General features: G+C 42.7%; 1 protein-coding gene across 3 annotated transcripts in view; it reads left to right on the plus strand.

Moving 5' to 3' along the window:
* The window catches only part of wnt5b (wingless-type MMTV integration site family, member 5b), a gene marked incomplete at its 5' end in the record, with an annotated part of 89,804 nt that extends 71,568 nt beyond the window's left edge, over positions 1-18,236 (plus strand). The window contains 6 exons of one of the 3 annotated variants that reach the window (XM_080050717.1): positions 1,842-2,014; positions 3,239-3,326; positions 3,790-3,949; positions 8,439-8,731; positions 14,260-14,418; positions 16,081-18,236. In XM_080050717.1, the coding sequence (XP_079906843.1) occupies positions 1,896-2,014; positions 3,239-3,326; positions 3,790-3,949; positions 8,439-8,731; positions 14,260-14,418; positions 16,081-16,380 (1,119 nt within the window). In that variant the 3' untranslated portion in view covers positions 16,381-18,236. Of the gene's footprint in view, positions 1-1,829; positions 2,015-3,238; positions 3,327-3,789; positions 3,950-8,438; positions 8,732-14,259; positions 14,419-16,080 lie in introns of those variants that run through there. The other 2 variants (XM_080050718.1, XM_080050716.1) reach the window with 2 other exon arrangements.
* Positions 18,237-18,574: the final 338 nt, after the last annotated feature.

Genomic DNA, 18,574 nt, shown 5'->3' on the forward strand with positions numbered 1-18,574 from the left:
TCTGCTTCACATTGCTGTCTATTATCATGCAGAGACAAGGGACATCCGACTATATCCACTGAGGAAACACCCACAGAAAAGGGTTCAAAATTAAAAATTTTGACGTTTTACGCACGGGAATTATGGATCAATGAAAGCCAAAGTGGACGCGATGGCTTATACGAATATTGTGATTTAACATCAGGTATCTATCTGCTGCATCTCCTATATAATGCGGTTAATAAATTATAATTTTGTTATGATGATCCTGAAAGTAATTTACACAAATATATGTGGTTATTAGTGAATTTGTTTGTGATATTTGCTGTCTTTATCTAATAAGGATTATTATAGAAAATAAAAATAATCGATAGACTCATAGAGCAGTTTCTCCAGGTTTTTGAAGGGGCCCCTACACTAATCTCCCCGGCGTCCTACTCTGGTTGTGCACGGACTCTTTAAGAGAAAGTCAGATCAAAGAGGCTGTTCCTCTGCAGGTTCACCGCCCACCGACCCAGCCGCAGTTTGTCTTTGACCGGGATATGAATTGAGGAGAGCTCGCTCCAACACGCCTTTTCTTTACTTCAGGACTTTTCAGGACTCCTGGCCGTGTGTGTGTGTGTGTGTGTGTGTGTGTGTGTGTGTGTGTGTGTGTGTGTGTGTGTGTGTGTGTGTGTGTGTGTGTGTGTGTGTGTGTGTGTGTGGCAGGGGGTTGTGGTGTGTCTCCTTTTATATTCGATGTCCAAAGGAGAGGGGGGATTATACGATTTCACCTTTTATTCAAACAAATCATTCACTCGAGCTAATAAAAGGAATTTGACGCACGTGAACTTATATAACCCCCATTGTCAACTTGCTCTCTCTTCTTACTTGCGTAAACAGTTCCTCTTGTCGATTATGTTTATTTGTATTCCTTTCTTATTTTCAACATGTTTTAATTGACTTTTTACAAAATAATACAAACATTTTACTTTTAAAGGTTTGTGTAAAGGGCTGAACATTTGGATCCCTGCCTTTCTGAATGGACAATATACTACTCAGTTAGAAATAACGAAGTAGGCCTCCGGTTTTGTAAATAATTAGCCATGATCCACCAGGTCCCCATTTATTACGCCCCACTTTCGTGAATGCAAAATCACAGGTGCTTCCACTCTTGTCTTATGCGTTGAATGTTGACTGCGTCCAATACCCATTTGGTTCACTACATGCGCGCGCAATGTATGGCGTAGGGAAGGATAGGGCAGGGGGGGTTCTGAGGTGAAGTAGGGGGTGAGAAGAGGAGGAGTGTAGTCTAGAGAGAGAAGGAGAGAGAGAGAGATGTTGAGTGGTCGTGAAGGGGACAGGAAGGGAAAGGAACGGTCACTTTGCTGCTAAAAAAAGAGTTTGAATCTCCTTTTTTCATTCCTCTACTCCTTGTCAATATTTCCTGTCAGACAACAGCCTTCGTTTATTGATTCCTCGCTTTTAAATGGAAAGAAAAGGGAGCAGGAGTAATCCCCTCGCACTTTGCGTTAAATAACCCAAGTGATACCAACCTCTTTTTACGCACGACTTCGAATTGGAGTTTCAACCATAGTCAACTGGATTCACATTTCTTAAACAGGCAGCCTCCTCCGACCTTACGGATACAATGCTGCTGTAATTTCAGATTCCACTATTGACTTTCTCAACCACAGTTTAAACCTACCTGGGGGATTACAAACTGTCCTGTCTTTTTTTGGGGGTCACTTTTTCAGCTCCCCGTTTTTTAATGGCACTTTTGATCCATAGTTTGAAATAGTAGAAGAAGAAAAAAGACCCAGCAGCAGGACTTAAGCAAAGGACGCCTCCTTATTCTTCTCGTGCTGTCCATGTCTCGACAGCAGAGCACTTTCCCCGTGAGGAGGAGCGGCTGTGTGGCGGTGACGCGGCGGACCATGGACAACAGCAGGCCCGTCCGGACGAGGCGAACCGGTGCCGTGCGACATCTGCTGCTGGCGGCCGCGTTCCTCGCATGCAGCGCACAACTGCTGGTGGTGGATGCCAACTCGTGGTGGTGAGTTACTGACTTGACTGATGCATTGATTCTTGAGAGATAGCATCTGTGGTGCATGCATGGCCTAGAAAGACGTGGATGAACTATGACCTTCCTTTATTAGTGGCAACAGTATAGGAGGAGAGAGGATAATAACTGTTGACAGATTGTCCGAATAATGTTTAGAAAAAAAAAAAGTTGTTTATGTCACAGCCTTTCATTTGCAGTTGACATCCTCCACTTATTTCAGTTTTTGGAACAATCTAACCTACAGAGTATACAGATTAAGTGAGGCATCTGGAGTGTGTGTGTGTGTGTGTGTGTGTGTGTGTGTGTGTGTGTGTGTGTGTGTGTGTGTGTGTGTGTGTGTGTGTGTGTGTGTGTGTTGGTGAGGAGTGGAACAAATGTGAGGGCTCTGTCACAATATTTACCCTGGCCTCAGCCCCAAATGGCACCACTGCTGCTGCTGCTGCTACCTGCTGCTGTGCCTATATAGGACCCCCTCAATTAGCCACACTTGTTCTTGATTTACAAAACAACTATGCGACAATGCCGTAGTGTGTGTGTGTGTGTGTGTGTGTGTGTGTGTGTGTGTGTGTGTGTGTGTGTGTGTGTGTGTGTGTGTGTGTGTGTGTGTGTGTGTGTGCGCAGAGCAGTGGAGATCAACTTTCTCTCTACATGTTCGTGCAAAATTCAGAGGAAGATTTTGACTTTGGAGTGCAATTGAATACATGGACAAGACCCCCCCTGTTGCGCAAACCATGCCACAATTTCACGAATGCATCTAATACATGTGATAGCATGGTAACTGAGCTCCCTGTAGCTCTTTAGATGGCCATGAAATTGTTAAGTGTCAGCTTAGATTTGATTTGTGTGTGTGTGTGTGTGTGTGCGCGTGCACATATTGCCCTTTTTTCAGGAGCAGCAGTGATTCAAAATGTACGATTACTTTACAGTCGTTGGGGGTCGAACATGGAAACTTGAGTAGGGTGGTTGCAGTGATGAACACCAGAAGAGTCTATTGCTCTGCACTTTATAGGCCAGTTGTACTAATAAACTTGTGTCTTGAACTTTGTCCTCAACACAGCGCCGTGCTCATCTCAGAGAAAGAGAGAGAGACAGAAAGAGAGAGAGAGAGAGAGAGTTGTAGATCACAGGAATGTGATCTACAACTCTCCGAGCTTAACAGATAGGGTTTATTGGGTTTAAATTTAGACTTATTGTGGCCTGCTCCGTCTCTTTTAGGTCACTGGCTCTGACCCCGATCCAGCGGCCAGAGATGTACATCATCGGAGCTCAGCCTCTTTGCAGTCAGCTGTCTGGCCTCTCCCAGGTAAGTTCCTGTCCTGTCCATTGCAAACACATGTCTCACCGCACTATAGGCATGGGCCGGTATGATATTCTGACGTTATGTTGATAAAAATTAACAGTTTAAACAGTATCACGGTATCGCGATTACAGCTCTCAAATGTGTTTCTGTTGTCTGGATTAAAAAAATTTTTTTTTTTTACAATATTAACAATATTCTACATTTTTAAACACATATAGAATATTCTGGACATTAATAAACTTTTGTTTTAACATCCTGTTTGTGTGTGTGTGTGTGTGTGTGGGGAGGGCAGTAATACCCTAGAATGGTATGACGAAAAATAATAGTAGTTTTGAAACCTTGACATTTCAAACTGCCGTTTACCTTGAAACCGGATAACCCCGACCCATGCTTAAACCACACTCATAAATTCGGCTCAGCTGTGGGAATCTCAATTCAAATGAGCATGGTGAATTCTCCTCCACAGGGCCAGAGGAAGCTGTGCCAGCTGTACCAGGACCACATGGTCTACATCGGAGACGGAGCCAAGACGGGCATCAAGGAGTGTCAGTTCCAGTTCAGACAGAGAAGGTGGAACTGCAGCACGGTGGACAACACATCTGTGTTCGGACGGGTCATGCAGATCGGTGAGTTTTTTTTAACCTATTTATGATGAGAAAAGTCAGGAGCAGCACAGGGAAAGGTTGTTGTTAAAGTGTCTTAAAGGTGCACTATGTAACTTTTTCTTAGGTGTATTCTCATAACTAAATAAATAAACTTTCCTCACCGGAACATTGGATCCCTGGAACACTGTTTGAAGTTAGAAAGCTTCCTAAAAAAAAGTAACTGTTTCACTGTTGTTGTGTACAGCAGCTGTGTGTGTTATTACCTTTATTGGATGGTATTAAGCACAAAGTTGTAATGGGGAGAGAGAGAGAGGTGTAGGGGGTGGGTAGGGGGGGGGGGGGGGGCGTGCAATAAAACCGCCCGGGCCACAGGTCTGCTGCAACAAAGACTTTTGCCTTAATGGTACGCGCCCTACCGGTGAGCCACTAGTGCGCCCCCTGCCTCCAAAATCTATACGACATTGGGTATTTCTTATGTCTGTATTTCCAAATGTATCTTATATTTGGTTATATTCAGACATCCATACATGCAGAAGAACCAGAAGTTACTGTTGACTTTGATCAAATCATGTCAAAGGTTGGACAGAAACAGGTTTGTACAGTCTTCAGTATCATGTTTGTCACAATCATCTATCTTCTGTTGCTATACGTGGTGGCAGTAGTAGTGCATACGTTCATTGTTTGACTTTATTAGGATTCTGTGGTTTGGGCAGGTCATGTGGTTCAGGAGGAGTGTTGAATGTGGATATATTATTAATACAATGTACCACATATCGTTGTTTAGACAGGAATATGAGTTTGACAGCAGAGTATAGTGAGGTTGTTAGTGGAAATACTACTGGGCGCCAATGAATGGATGGATCATTCAGACTCAGAGGTCAGGGGGGAGCAGACTTTACTTTAGACAAACCCGAAAGAAAAGCTTAGACCAACCATGTAGCATAATAGCATCCAAAATGAATACACATCAGAGTATTCACTTTAATACTCCTCGAGAGATTTACAATAGCATAGCCTATATAGTGTGGGCTGTGATACTCAACTTTTTTTATAGCCTGCCCTACACATTTATATCGGTTAATTTTTATCCTTTTTATTTATTTTTTATTTAGTAGCTAATCATTTCAGTATTAAGATTCCTAACATGGTCCAGATACAATTTTGCATGCTTCTCTTTTTATTGTAGGACTTTTCCGAGTATGTGCATTTCTTGATAACATCTACTGTAAGTATATAGGATTACAGTGGATTTAGCTATTGTTGCGTAAAAGATAAAAATACCCCGAGATGTTAAGAACACGTCAACAGGACTTTTTAATCTATTCCTAGCATTTCACATAATGACGACTTCGCCCCAAAGAGAGACACACACCCATAGCCTGTGAATGTAAATCGAAACAACGTAAACTCGCTCGTCTCATTCGTCGTTCCCACTTTACGCAGGCGCAATGGGGGACGGGTCATCTTTTGGAGGCAGTGAGACGCACACGAACTAGATAAATTGACAGAAAAAAAAGAAAACAAATCTGCGTCACTGCGTAGGTGCAGCAGTAATTTAAGTAAACATCCACACACTCGGAGTATACGCTCAGATCCTGGATCAGTATCTTGTGCGCGTAATTCTCAGCAGGCGATGTGGGAAAGCTCTCATCAACAAGTAAGTGTCAAATCCGCTGCGGGCAGTCAGACGAGGTGTTTGCTGCTCTTTCTCTGTCTCCGTCGCTCTGTCTCTGGCCGTCTCTCTCTATTGACAGTCGGCCTATCTCCAGGTTTATACGGAGGTGTTAGTCGGTCCATTGTCCTAAGGGCTCTCCTTTTGAAATGCGCTGATGAGCTGACACCGAGCCGGCAGATCCGGACCCCGCTATTTGAAGTCTGGGCCCCAGCAGTCCCATAAACTACTCGGCCTCTGTCTCTGTGTCTCTGCCTCTTCATCCGGATGCATAATGTGTACGGGGGACCCTGCCTGGCTGCTACTAAAAAAACCTGAATGAGGAGCTCGCGCGTCTCAGCTCTGCATTCATTGCATACCTGTATGTCTGTCTGTGTGTGTGTGTGTGTGTGTGTGTGTGTGTGTGTGTGTGTGTGTGTGTGTGTGTGTGTGTGTGTGTGTGCGTGCGTGTGCGTGTGTGTGTGTGTGTGTGGCCGGTGTTGATTCCAGACAATGGGAATGTATTATAGAGCGATACTAGAACGAAAAGTATTCCACTGTAGAATTTCAAGACAGTAGCCTATGTGGCTACAAGCTGGAATTTTATTGTATTGTATATAGGCTACATAGCAACTCCAATAACATAGCAATAACACAGTATGCAACATGCTTTAAGAGACATATCAATAAAGGGATCAAATGGAATATTTTTTTTCATGTTTATTTGAAAATTGTAAATTAACCAAAATAAGTCTAAAAAAAGCCAATTTTAAGGGTTGTGTCTGGCAAAACACTTGTTTTAAATGACCCGAATATAGAATAAAAATATATGAAACGCAATACAATAAAGTATGGTAAAGGCATCACTTATCAGCGAGTCCCACAACACACTGGTAACAAGGTACAAGATTCCTAAAGCATGAGAAATACATGAGGCCGAAAATGAGAATACCTACAGTCTATAAAATTAACATGTAGCAGTTTTCTTCCAACATTACAGGAATGTCATAGCACACTTAAGGGTGACATTTCCCCTTTATCGATGCAGAATTTCAATCTTCAACCTCCCTTTGGTCTTTGTAAATGCAGAAATACCACAAGGCTCTTTTGCTGTTCACATGTTAATGTTCAGTTTCACAGCACTTAACCTCCTACCTGTCAGGCTTTCGTCTTTGTCCTGTTTTTTTCCCCTAAACGGTTTGTGTATTAATGCAGAGAATAGACTGAGTGTTTGTGTATTCCAGAGTAACGTGGCGACGTTAGAAATCATTAATATAGACCCATCTGCTGAATGTGATGCCTCGAGGTAGCTACAAAGAGCATAACAGCAGAAGAAGAAAGATATTTAGCAGATTTTTTTTTCTATTGTTAGAATAAAGTCAGAATCCATAATCCAGCTTCATGGTTCAACCCTGACATGCTGTAAGTAGTATGGTAGGTCTTTGCACAGTGCAGTAAACACAGAGTTTGTAGCCTGTAAAAATGAAGTTCTCCCACTGACTCCTTTTCATCCCCCTCTTACCTTTGGTCTTTTTAAAGGGTCTGTTCGCCCCAAATCACAATCCCATAGCATTAGTGGCATCTATCTACCCATGGATAGGGTTTTATTAGACTTGTTCATGATTCGAGATCTTTTACCCTGAACTTTAACCCATTTTGATGTCTGGCAAATAACATTAGGCACAGATATACACTGTCAACAGCTTTGTGTCGGGAATAATCATTAGTAGTTTTGAAGAGAATTGCTCACACAGAGTAAAAAGAATTTTGCTTCCGATAAGACGTGCTACTTTGATAAATCGGTAACACTTTATAATAACTATCTGTTGTAACTCGTTAATAGATCATTAGTAAACTCTTAATTAATGATTATTAATGATTTGTTAAGTGTTTGATAGCAGTTTGTTAAGGATTTATAACAATGGTAGATAGTTAATAGCTTAATAATTGAATCAGTTCATCTGGGAGGTAATCCGAGATTAATTGATCACGTCACGTTCAAGTCCATGGCATGCACAGTCTGTATTGAGACTATTTAAAAATATTTGAAAATGGGGCTGCCCTCAGTTGCCCATGCACTGTGTATAGTCTATAGTCTATTTCAGCCTCGTCGGTATCTCGGATTACCTCCCAGATGAACTGATTCAATTATTAAGCTATTAACTATCTATCATTGTTATAAATCCTTAACAAACTGCTAACACACACTTAACAAATCATTAATAATCATTAATTAAGAGTTTACTAATGATCTATTAACGAGTTACAATGGATAGTTATTATAAAGTGTTACCGATAAATCTATATGATTTAAACCAAAACTATCTGACTGCTCCACACCTGTGTGAATCCAACATTATGGTTGAAAAGCCAGAAGAACTAGGGCAGGTACACCCAAAGGCCTACTATATGGGAAAAGTTTACTTACGCCATTGAATGCTCCACATGTTTTGGCTGGTACTTAAAAGTGTCTGAGTTTAACCAGGTACCAGAGTTTAGAGCCTCAAATCACAGCTATTGTCTATTGTTAGGTCAAGTGGGTGTGGGGCTGTTTGCGCTGTGTGTGTGTGTGTGTGTGTTTGCGTGCGTGCGTGCGTGCGTGTCTGTGTGTGTTGGGGGGGTTTAACCTGAGCAGTTACCCATGTTTCCTGTCAGTGAACACATGCATTCACCACAGCCCTGAATAAAAAAAAACATGAACGCCATCATGACAAAAAGTAGCTCACTATTTGCATATCATTGGCTACTACATAACACAGGTAAAAATATAAGAGGAATATCCTGCTCCATGTGACACATAATCTATCCTTCGCCTCCACTCATTGTATATATATATATATATCTCTTCTCTCTATTTAGGCTCCAGGGAAACAGCCTTCACTTACTCCATCAGTGCGGCCGGAGTGGTCAACGCAATCAGCAGGGCGTGTCGCGAGGGCGAGCTCTCCACGTGCGGGTGTAGCCGTGCGGCGCGCCCCCGAGACCTGCCACGTGATTGGCTGTGGGGCGGCTGCGGCGACAACGTGCACTACGGCTATCGGTTCGCCCGGGAGTTTGTGGATGCCAGGGAGAGAGAGAAGAACTACCAGAAGGGCTCAATTGAGCACGCCCGCACACTGATGAACCTGCAAAACAACGAAGCCGGGAGAAAGGTACATTCATGCCTTTTTCAAACCCATACTATACCTGTAAGGAATGTGTGTGTGTGTGTGTGTGTGTGTGTGTGTGTGTGTGTGTGTGTGTGTGTGTGTGTGAGACAAGGCACCCCAGATTGACTGACCGGGCAGTATTTGTGAGTGTGTGTGTGTGAGTGAGTTATTTATTGGGAGTGTCTAACGCCCTTGGAGTCTGGCTATAGGTCTCCAGGTCAATGCACATTCCAGTTAAGAAAGAAACACACACACACACACTATCTATAAACGCAGCAACACAATGGACAACAACATGTGTAATTGTGTGATGAAGTTGAAACTTTGTAGAAAACAAGAAAGAGATGGATGGGTTGACAGATAAATGATGGATAAATGGTGCTGGTTAAATGTTTTCTCAAACTTGCCATGCTTCAGTTTCTGAGGTTTTTTGTCCCACTATGGCTGCCATACAGTGCCATACGGCAACAATGACAAGTTTCAAACTTGATAATGGTGCTAAAGTTGTTTTCAAATGCACAAAAAGAAACCTTTCACCTTTCGGCTGAGCTCTACATACAGACACTAGCACACACACACACACACACGCACACACACACACACACACACACACACACACACACACACACACACACACACACACACACACACACACATAAACACTTTTCTCGTAAAATGTCAATTTGCCGTTGGTTGGTACACATTGAATCAGGAGTATATGTTTATCTTTAGTTAGAGGAGCTTTGTTAAAGCTGTTTGCAAGACAGATACGCTGTTTGTGTGTGTGTGTCCTCGTCCCGGCTCCATTTGATTTGTGTGAGAGACAGTGAGCCTGTTTTTGTGTGTGTGTGTATCAGGGGTCAAAGGTGAGGGTCTGGAGAGGTTGTGTTTCTGCTAAAGGGTCCCATTGGGGCTGTAGCAGGGGAGCGCATGCAGGAGACAGATTCACTGCTACAGCCTTGTTCTCACACACACACACACACACACTTCCCTTTCTGTAACATACACACTCTTTTGAATGACTTTTCCTCCTCTCCTGTTTGATCCCTGTGTTTCATTGTCATCTGTCCATCGAAATGGAAGAGAGGAGAAGAGAGAGATGAAAAGGAGGGGAGAGCAAGCGAGAGGAAGACAGTTTCTCTCCTCCTCCTCATCCCTCCTTCTCCTCTTTCTTTTCGTGGACACGCCGGGTTTGTCCCAAGCGGGATTTGTCTTGCTTGGTTGAACAAGGCAAACCGCAGGGCTTTTGTGGAGGTGACAGGGGTGTGCCGCTTAGCTGTCTGTGTGTGTGTGTGTGTGTGTGTGTGTGTGTGTGTGTGTGTGTGTGTGTGTGTGTGTGTGTGTGTGTGTGTGTGTGTGTGTGTGTGTGTGTGTGTGTGTGTGTGTGTCTGCGTGCTCAGCTTCATTTGATTTGTGTGCAAGGCGGATAACATGGTCGCCTGTGTGTACAAGCGTCTGGAGACAGAGACACAGGGCGAGGGATGGACCTCCGTCACACTCCCGCGACTCTCAAAGCCACACGCACACACACACACACACACACACACACACACACACACACACACACACACACACACACACACACACACACAAATGTACACAGCCTCCTAGGTCACACTGTCTCCATTTCACACAAATCAAATGAGGCAGGCCTTGTCACATAGAGACCAAAACAACTACTAGATGTACATTCCCGGGCCTAAAGACAACAACAGACCACGTTTCTTTGCCACATTTGCTCTTACTTGGTTTCCAGAGGACACACACTGTTTATAAGGCAATGTCGTGTGCTGTGTGTGAAACACCGTTTCTCTAAGAGTTATTTAAGGATGAAAAATTATCATCAATTTGTTCCGAAGCAATGCTCTCATGTAATCTTCAAAAGTAATCTTGTTAGAATGGACTTTGATGGTCCATTTCTGCAATACATCTCCTTGTGAGAACAGAGGAAGTTTTAAGTGACTGTCGAGTCATGTGCATTTTTATCTATATAGCCCCAAACCCCAAATGTGCCCTTTACTATCAGTACAGCACACAGACCCATAGTTTGGATAACTCCTTAAAACCCCTTTAACAGACAAAAAAGTAAAAGGAAGGAATCCAATGGGAGAGCAATGGACAAAAATAAGTCAATTTAAAACTTTAAAAAACTGTATGAGAAGATTGGATTGGATTTACAAATATTAATAATGTTTATGAAGACTAAAGATCAGGGGAACTCATAATCAGTAAAAAGTTTTTAAAAAGTTACTATTACTTAACTATACCTTATATACCATTTGAATCAACAGTCAGTGTGAATGTCAGTGTCAAACAGCAAGTGACAAAGTTACAAGCAAAGGTTTAATGCCCTAATGATATTTTTAACCTAACAACAACAACAAGAGCAGACAGGAAAATGTGTCCCTCTCCTTGGTTTACAAAGGGTGGGCTATTTTGCTCTATTTCTAACCCATTCTTGTACACACACACACACACACACACACACACACACACACACACACACACACACACACACACACACACACACACACACACACACACACACACACACACACACACACACACACACACACACACACACACACACACACACACACACACACACACACACACACTCACACACACACACAGCTCCCAACCCCTAACCCTGTCTGAGCAGAAACCTATTGTGCCTGACACAGAGACCGTGTCTCCACCATGGATGACTGACCGTGTGTGTGTGTGTGTGTGTGTGTTTGTGTGTGTGTTCAGCAGGTCCAGTGCCACTGCTGCGCCCTGCAGGCACGACTCTCCAAATAGCTCAGTGTGACGCTGGGACACACACGCAGACACATGCAGTACATGCGTGGCTCAGTTTGACAGGTTATTGGCAGCTTGCAATATTATTAATGAACTGTTTCTATAGCCTCATTACAATGAAATATACAGGGTAGCAACAGCAGGTAAATAAAAATATGGGGAAAAAAATGAAAGATTAAACTTTTTTTGCAGGCTTTATGTATATAAAACTGGCCTCCTTCATATCTTTCATGCTATCGACAGCATGGGGCCATAGATGAAAAAGAGTTGAATCCCTACTTTTCTTATTTCCGGGGTTCTGACTGCACCTCTAATAAAAGCCACAGCAGGGGATGTGAGTAAACATGAAGGCTCGTAAAACGACAGGGAGTCATAAAATATAAGGATCTCCCCCTCTGGGTTTTATGTTTGAAACTAAATCCTCGCTCACCCGGAACAATGAGAAAGATACCAGGAGGAAACACTGAGAAATGATTTCAGAAGTTAGTTTTCCCATTTAAATTGAAACTTTTCTAAACTGGCAAAAACAGGGCACACAATCAGAGGGCCTCTGCCATCACAAAATGTCATTGTCCTCTCCACTCTGTCGGAGCGAGGTCACGGGGGTTGAGTCTCAGGATTGGATGGTGCCGAGTGCTATGCCTGCTGGGTAGTAAAGTTAGAGGGGTGGTGGGGTGGGTGGGGAGGTGATGGGGGGATGCAGGGGTTAACAGAGGTGAGAAGGTAATTGAGATCAGGCAATGTGAGGAGACGGGCTGGTGGCTATTCATTTGTGTAAGGGGGGAAGTTAGGAATCGGAAATTATTTGTTTCAGCGAGGAGGCTACACCGCTGTGTGTGTGTGTGTGTGTGTGTGTGGGGGGGGGGGGGGGGGGGGGGTGTGTGTGTGCGCGTGTGTGATGTTTTATGTGACTTGTTTATGGAATTCTGCTTAAGTGCTTAACTGATGACTGACGTGGGGAAGCTGTGTGACTGAAGGGCTCCCCCTAAAGTTCACTGCTGCTAGGACCATAAATCTTGTATGTCCTGTTCTGTTTTGCTTTTCTTAACCTACCCATTATGTTAAAAATAAAAAAATAAAAATAAAGAAAGCCTAATTATGTTGAGACCCAACCTAATTTGCAAAATCATCCTGCATTGAAATAATGAGAATGCAGGAAAATAATGTGGAGATACATTGTCTCAGCTGATGAGTTTTTTGGGGGGTAAAATGGGGCATTTAGATTGTAAATCATAGTGGGATTTTACAGGATCCAGACCAGGAATTATGGTGTGTACAGTCATATATTTAGCCAATGCTGCTTTCTCAAAATGAAAGAGTGAAACATAGGGCTCTTTTTCATTAAAAACGAATAAATATCAGATGAGTGGATCCACCTCTTTTATAGGAGGAGGATTTCCCTGAAAGCTAAACTTATTTTATGTAAATTATAGTTTTCTCACAGGTACTCTTTAACGCTTTCTATGTAGGAACAGCGTGGGAAACCGGGTTTACAATAGAGCCACATTCCCTCTGGTTAGCAGTAGCTCTTCTATTCTCAGTTGTTTGTTTTAGTTTGGTGGAGTAGTATTGACAGCCGTGTCGGGCAAAAAAACCTTTTCTTTGTTTTTCTATGCTATGCTTTGCATTTCTCCCCCTTTAAGGTTACCGCACATTTGAACACATTGTGTGGGTGTGTGTGTGTGTGTGTGTGTGTGTGTGTGTGTGTGTGTGTGTGTGTGTGTGTGTGTGTGTGTGTGTGTGTGTGTGTGTGTGTGTGGCACCAGAACACAATGGTGACAGATTACAAGAGACAGGAATATGATTTAGATTTATTGCTGCTTATTTTGGAGAAAAGGTCCCTCGGGTGGCGCCTTCCTTTTAGCCATCATTCACATGTTCTTTCAGGCAGGAGAGTGTGATAGTGTGAAATGACCCAAAAGGTTGTAATGCCTTCATTTTTATATTGTTTTCGAAGCATTTTAGTCACACAAAATAGCACTCAAGATTTCTACCAGTCAAAAGCCTTATTGGCATGACGGCTGTACTCTGCTAAGTTAGGCTAATTATCTTTTAAGCCAATTACCTTTTAAGCCAAACTAATTCAGCTGTTTGTTTGTTTTCGCTCTTCATTATGGGATTTAGCAACTTTCTTGTTAGTTAGTTGTGGTTTAAAAAAAGAATGACTCTGTTTGTTTGAGTTTTATTTCTTCAAACTGAAATTTTAAAAGAAAATGTATCTGGCTGAACAGATATTATTCCTAACTTAATCTTGACTTAATATTTATTATCAGAATTTTTTAGAGCATTATTATCTAAAGAAATTTAAAATTCTTGTGTTTGAATATCATCTTAATTCATCTTGATTTATTCAATGGTTGTGCTTTTCTAAGTATTTGTCGGGAGGCAGTGGTTACACATGTTCTCCACTAGATGGTAGCAGCGTATAAATATAGTATCTCTGCATCACAACATGAATATGTTTTAAACTGTGTAAACCAGAGGTCTTTAACTACCAGCCAGAACATTGGATCTAGTCAGAAAAGTTAACAGTTTCAAAAAAGAGTGACAGTTGATTTTTTATATATATATAATAACGTGTGTTTGTTTATAATGGAAATGAATTGTGGGGGGAAAGAAGCACTAGAGCTGTTTTTCTTTTTGTGTTCTTCATGTGTAGAAAGATAAAGATGATATAAAGCAACCACACCTATCTTACAGCTCCTTCTTCTCCCCCCCCTCTCCACCAGGCGGTCTATAACCTGGCCAATGTGGCCTGTAAGTGTCATGGCGTCTCAGGTTCCTGCAGTCTGAAGACCTGTTGGCTCCAGCTGGCCGACTTCAGGACTGTAGGAGAATACCTGAAGGAGAAATACGACAGTGCGGCTGCCATGCGCATTGGACGCAAGGTATGGACCTCACAAGCCTGGTGCAACCAGACCATCGTACTTCATTTCATTTGTACAGAAGGTCTGGAACTGCTGTAATTGGCAAACGTTCACTCACTTGGAGGCGGGTGTCTGTTGAAGTTTAAAACTATTGGATCTGCTCAGTGCCACTCTGGATCAGCCAACCAATCGCATAACGTTTGGTCGGCTTCTGACGGTGCGTTTCAGTTGTACTGGGAACTCGGAAATTTCCGACTTCAGTTCATATTGTAGTCTATGGATCTAGCGGTACCTGGCAACGGTAACTTGCTAGAGCCTAACGTTTAGTTATTTGGATGAGAAAGGTTGTAGGCGTCCATACTTTCCCGAGCAGATACACTGGAACACAGACAGGTCGGAACTCGGAACTACCAAGTCGGAAATTTCCGAGTTCCGAGTATAAAGGGACGCAGCATTCAACTGAAATTGGAGTGCGACTTCGACGTCATCGTTCTCAGCCACTTCCTCTGTTCGCTGATTGGACACCCAGAAATTTGTTCGAGCAAAATCCCACTAATATGCCCCGTCCTCAGACTGACTACTGAAGGGAAAATGAAATTTGGGCGGAAGTAGGTGGGCGGGTAGAGCCAGGCTAGGACCTCACAGCAAAACCACTGAAGTGTCATGCATATATATATACATATAGCCTATGTCAAACATATGGGAAATATATACATTATTATTTTATTTTTGTATAGGGACGATGCAGTTTTACATTACAGTTCCATTACAAAGAATGCAACTGATGACCTGAAAGGAAATTTAATAGCTTTCCGCTTATTTACAACCCTTGTCCCTACTTGGGCAACTTAATCAACATACAAAGCCTTCATTGATCAACATATTAAAACCATAGTACAACACAGAATACACATACAGCAACACACATGCTGTACTATATCATCACATTACATAACACTATAACCTGTAAGCAACGAAAGTAAGCCAAAAATGGGTACAGGCTTGTTTTGCTTTTAGCCAGATTTTAAAGGTGCTGTAAGCGGAATGGTTCTTTTAGCTAACTTCCTGTCAGTTACTGCAGTTAGCAGTCCCCTCGCTCGTCCCTACGTCACCACATTAATGCACTATGGTCTTCAAGCAGCGAGTTATCTAGCATCATCTCAGATCCATAAGTGTGATAAAACATGATATAAACCATCAAAACAGACATTGGGAAGGATTTTTACCTGCTCCGCCATTGTAGGCGCATAAACATTCACCCATCTGTTGCTCCGGCGTGCACCGGCAGTGAGACCATGGAGTGTATATAGTATGTATGAGTGAGACAGGTGACGGTTTGTAACGTTCTCTCTTCTGATTGGATAAAAATTTCGGGATTCTACAATAAGTGTATTTGCCAATTACATGCAAAGCAGCTGACTGAGAGATCGGCTTTATGAAACGAGCACATTATGTAAGTGATCACTGTATGAATAAAGAGCGATTTAACACTTATATTAACATAAATAAACCGCTTACTTCACCTTTAACCTTTGCTGTGAACAACTTTATATTTGGTATTAATTTGATTTGACAGGTAACGTCACATGTTCCATCTAGTATACACAATGATCCTGAATCTCACACCAACTGACTCTCTCTCTCTCTCTCTCTCTCTCTCTCTGCACTTCTTCTTCTCTCTAGGGCAAGCTGGAGCTGTTGGACAAGCGCTTCAACGCCCCGACGGCAGACGACCTGGCGTACATCGACCCCAGCCCGGACTACTGTCTGCGCAACGAGACCACGGGCTCCCTGGGCACGCAGGGCCGCCTCTGCAACAAAACCTCGGAGGGCATGGACGGCTGTGAGCTCATGTGCTGCGGCCGTGGCTACGACCAGTTCAAGATCTACAAGCACGAGCGCTGCCACTGCAAGTTCCACTGGTGCTGCTACGTCAAGTGCAAGCGCTGCACGTCGCTCGTCGACCAGTTTGTGTGCAAGTAGCAGCGTGGACAGGGGAAGGGAAGGGAAAGGGGGATGAGAAAGGAGGAGGGGAAAAGGATGGAGGAGGTGGATGGGATGTCGCAGAAGGAAGGTTTGATGACAAGGAGTTGAAAATGTCAGGGGTTTTGTTCAGGATAAGTTAAAGGAGAAGTAAGTGATATGGTCCTTTTTTAGCTAACTTCCTGTCAGTGACTGCAGTTAGCAATCCCCTCCCTCGTCCCTACATCACTACCACATGAACGCACAGCCGTCTTTGTCAGATATTGTCAGAGAGCAGCCAGTCCTCGTTCACGGGCACAGAGACCCGCCTCTTTATAGCGCTCTGTCTCCTGATTGGTTAAAACGAGCGAAATTTTATCTGAAAATGACTGCAAAGCTGAATGACTGGGAGAACCTGGATATGACCGGCACACACTGTTTAAGTGATTGCTGTATGAATATAGAGTGATTTAACACTTATATTAACAAACAAATATCACTTACTTCTCCTTTAAGGCACCACAAGTTCCATTTTCTGACCGGTTTCCCCTTCTTCTCCTGCATTATATGAGTCTCCTGCCCTTATCTTTAACGTCAAGAGTAAACAGCATTTTTCATGTGTGTGTGGGCCTATACCACATAAATGAGATGAGAGGGAATGAGAGCAGATGGATGGGAAGAATGGGAGACAAGGTGGTGGTGTTGTGATGACTTTGCCCCTTTTTGCTGACAACTCCACAATCACGTTTGTCACCGCTCCATCATCCCCAAGTCTGCTGCTTCTGCACTGTAAACTATCCTGATCACAACCCTGGAACCGACAAGGGAAGGACAAACTGAATGGAAAAATAGACCCCAGAAAGTGGAACAACTGGACCCTAAAACAAGGGACACACACGCGACTTAGGTGTGATGATCAAGATATGAGAGATGAAATAAATATATAAGTAAATAATAAATAAACGTACAACTCTTGATTGTTATTTAAAGAGACTCGAAATGAAAAGCTAAGGCGCACTCGTATATTTTTGGGAACCCAACAACTCTCAGTTCATTTTGGAGTTTGAAGCCATCGGAGAGCTGGACGGCGACAAAGAGCTTTTGACCTTTAACCCCGGAAATGAAGACAAGTAGAGGAGAAGGAATCGCTTATTTCGAAATGAATGGAGGGAATAGATGAAAAAAGGGAAAAATGAACAGAACAAGGGACGATTATTATGCATCAACAAATCAGGAGACAGTCTCTCAGGCCACACAGCTGAATTTGAAACTCAATCAAAGGTGTTTCCAACATGCTGATTTCTGTGAACATTTTGTTTTGCAATAGGGTGCATTAATAAACACTTCATCAAGCCAGATACCCAGCACCTATGATTTGACAAATATGCCCGTGTGGGTTAATGAGGCTCGCCCGGTTTTCGGCTGTCACACGTTGCGCTACCGTCTCCACGACCTTCACTTGACAGTGGACTCTAGAGAGAATCTCCATTAGTGAGATTAATGTTCTGCATATCTGCCTTAATGAACCCGCACTAAGAGACACATTGGCTGTGAGTGAGTGAGTGAGTGGACCTCTTCATCTCATCATATTGTAATGCAACTTGCTATGTCAACGCGAAACGCCCCTGCGGTGTCGACTTGCCACCATTTTTAACAATTTATAATGCTGTGTTGTACCACCAATCTTGCAATGTGTAAGGCCTATGGGTTGGGTTAGAGGCACGTGTGTAATGTAGTCCATTCCATTGATGCAGTTGATGACAAACATGAGGAGGGCAAATTGGACAGATGAGGACTGAACACGTGGCGGAAGAAAAAAACAGAGAGGACTGCAGTCTATTATGTGCTACTTAAAAAAAATGAAAGTAGTGAATCAGAAAAAAAAGAAGGTATATTTTATTATGGTTTTAAATTGTTTCTGTTTTCTATGTTTTATACATGAGTATTATGGTGTATTCTTTTGATAAACTAGTCTTGGACAATGAGGCTTTGTGCTGTTTATTGAGTCTGCTGCAGTTCTTCTTCATGGAAAAGTCTGACTAACTTGACAACTAGAAACACGTCTTGAGCATGTTTTAGAAAAAGATGCTCTAAAATGGGGGAAATGCAGTACAGCTAACACATGCAACAGCAAGAAGAAGAAAAAATCACCATGTGTATAAAAAGTGTGTAAAAAATCACTAATATTACATGGTTTGAAGATTTGATTAATATG

This window comes from Ammodytes marinus (assembly GCF_949987685.1).
Source record: "Ammodytes marinus genome assembly, chromosome: 22".
In the NCBI taxonomy this organism is placed as follows: Eukaryota; Metazoa; Chordata; class Actinopteri; order Uranoscopiformes; family Ammodytidae; genus Ammodytes; species Ammodytes marinus.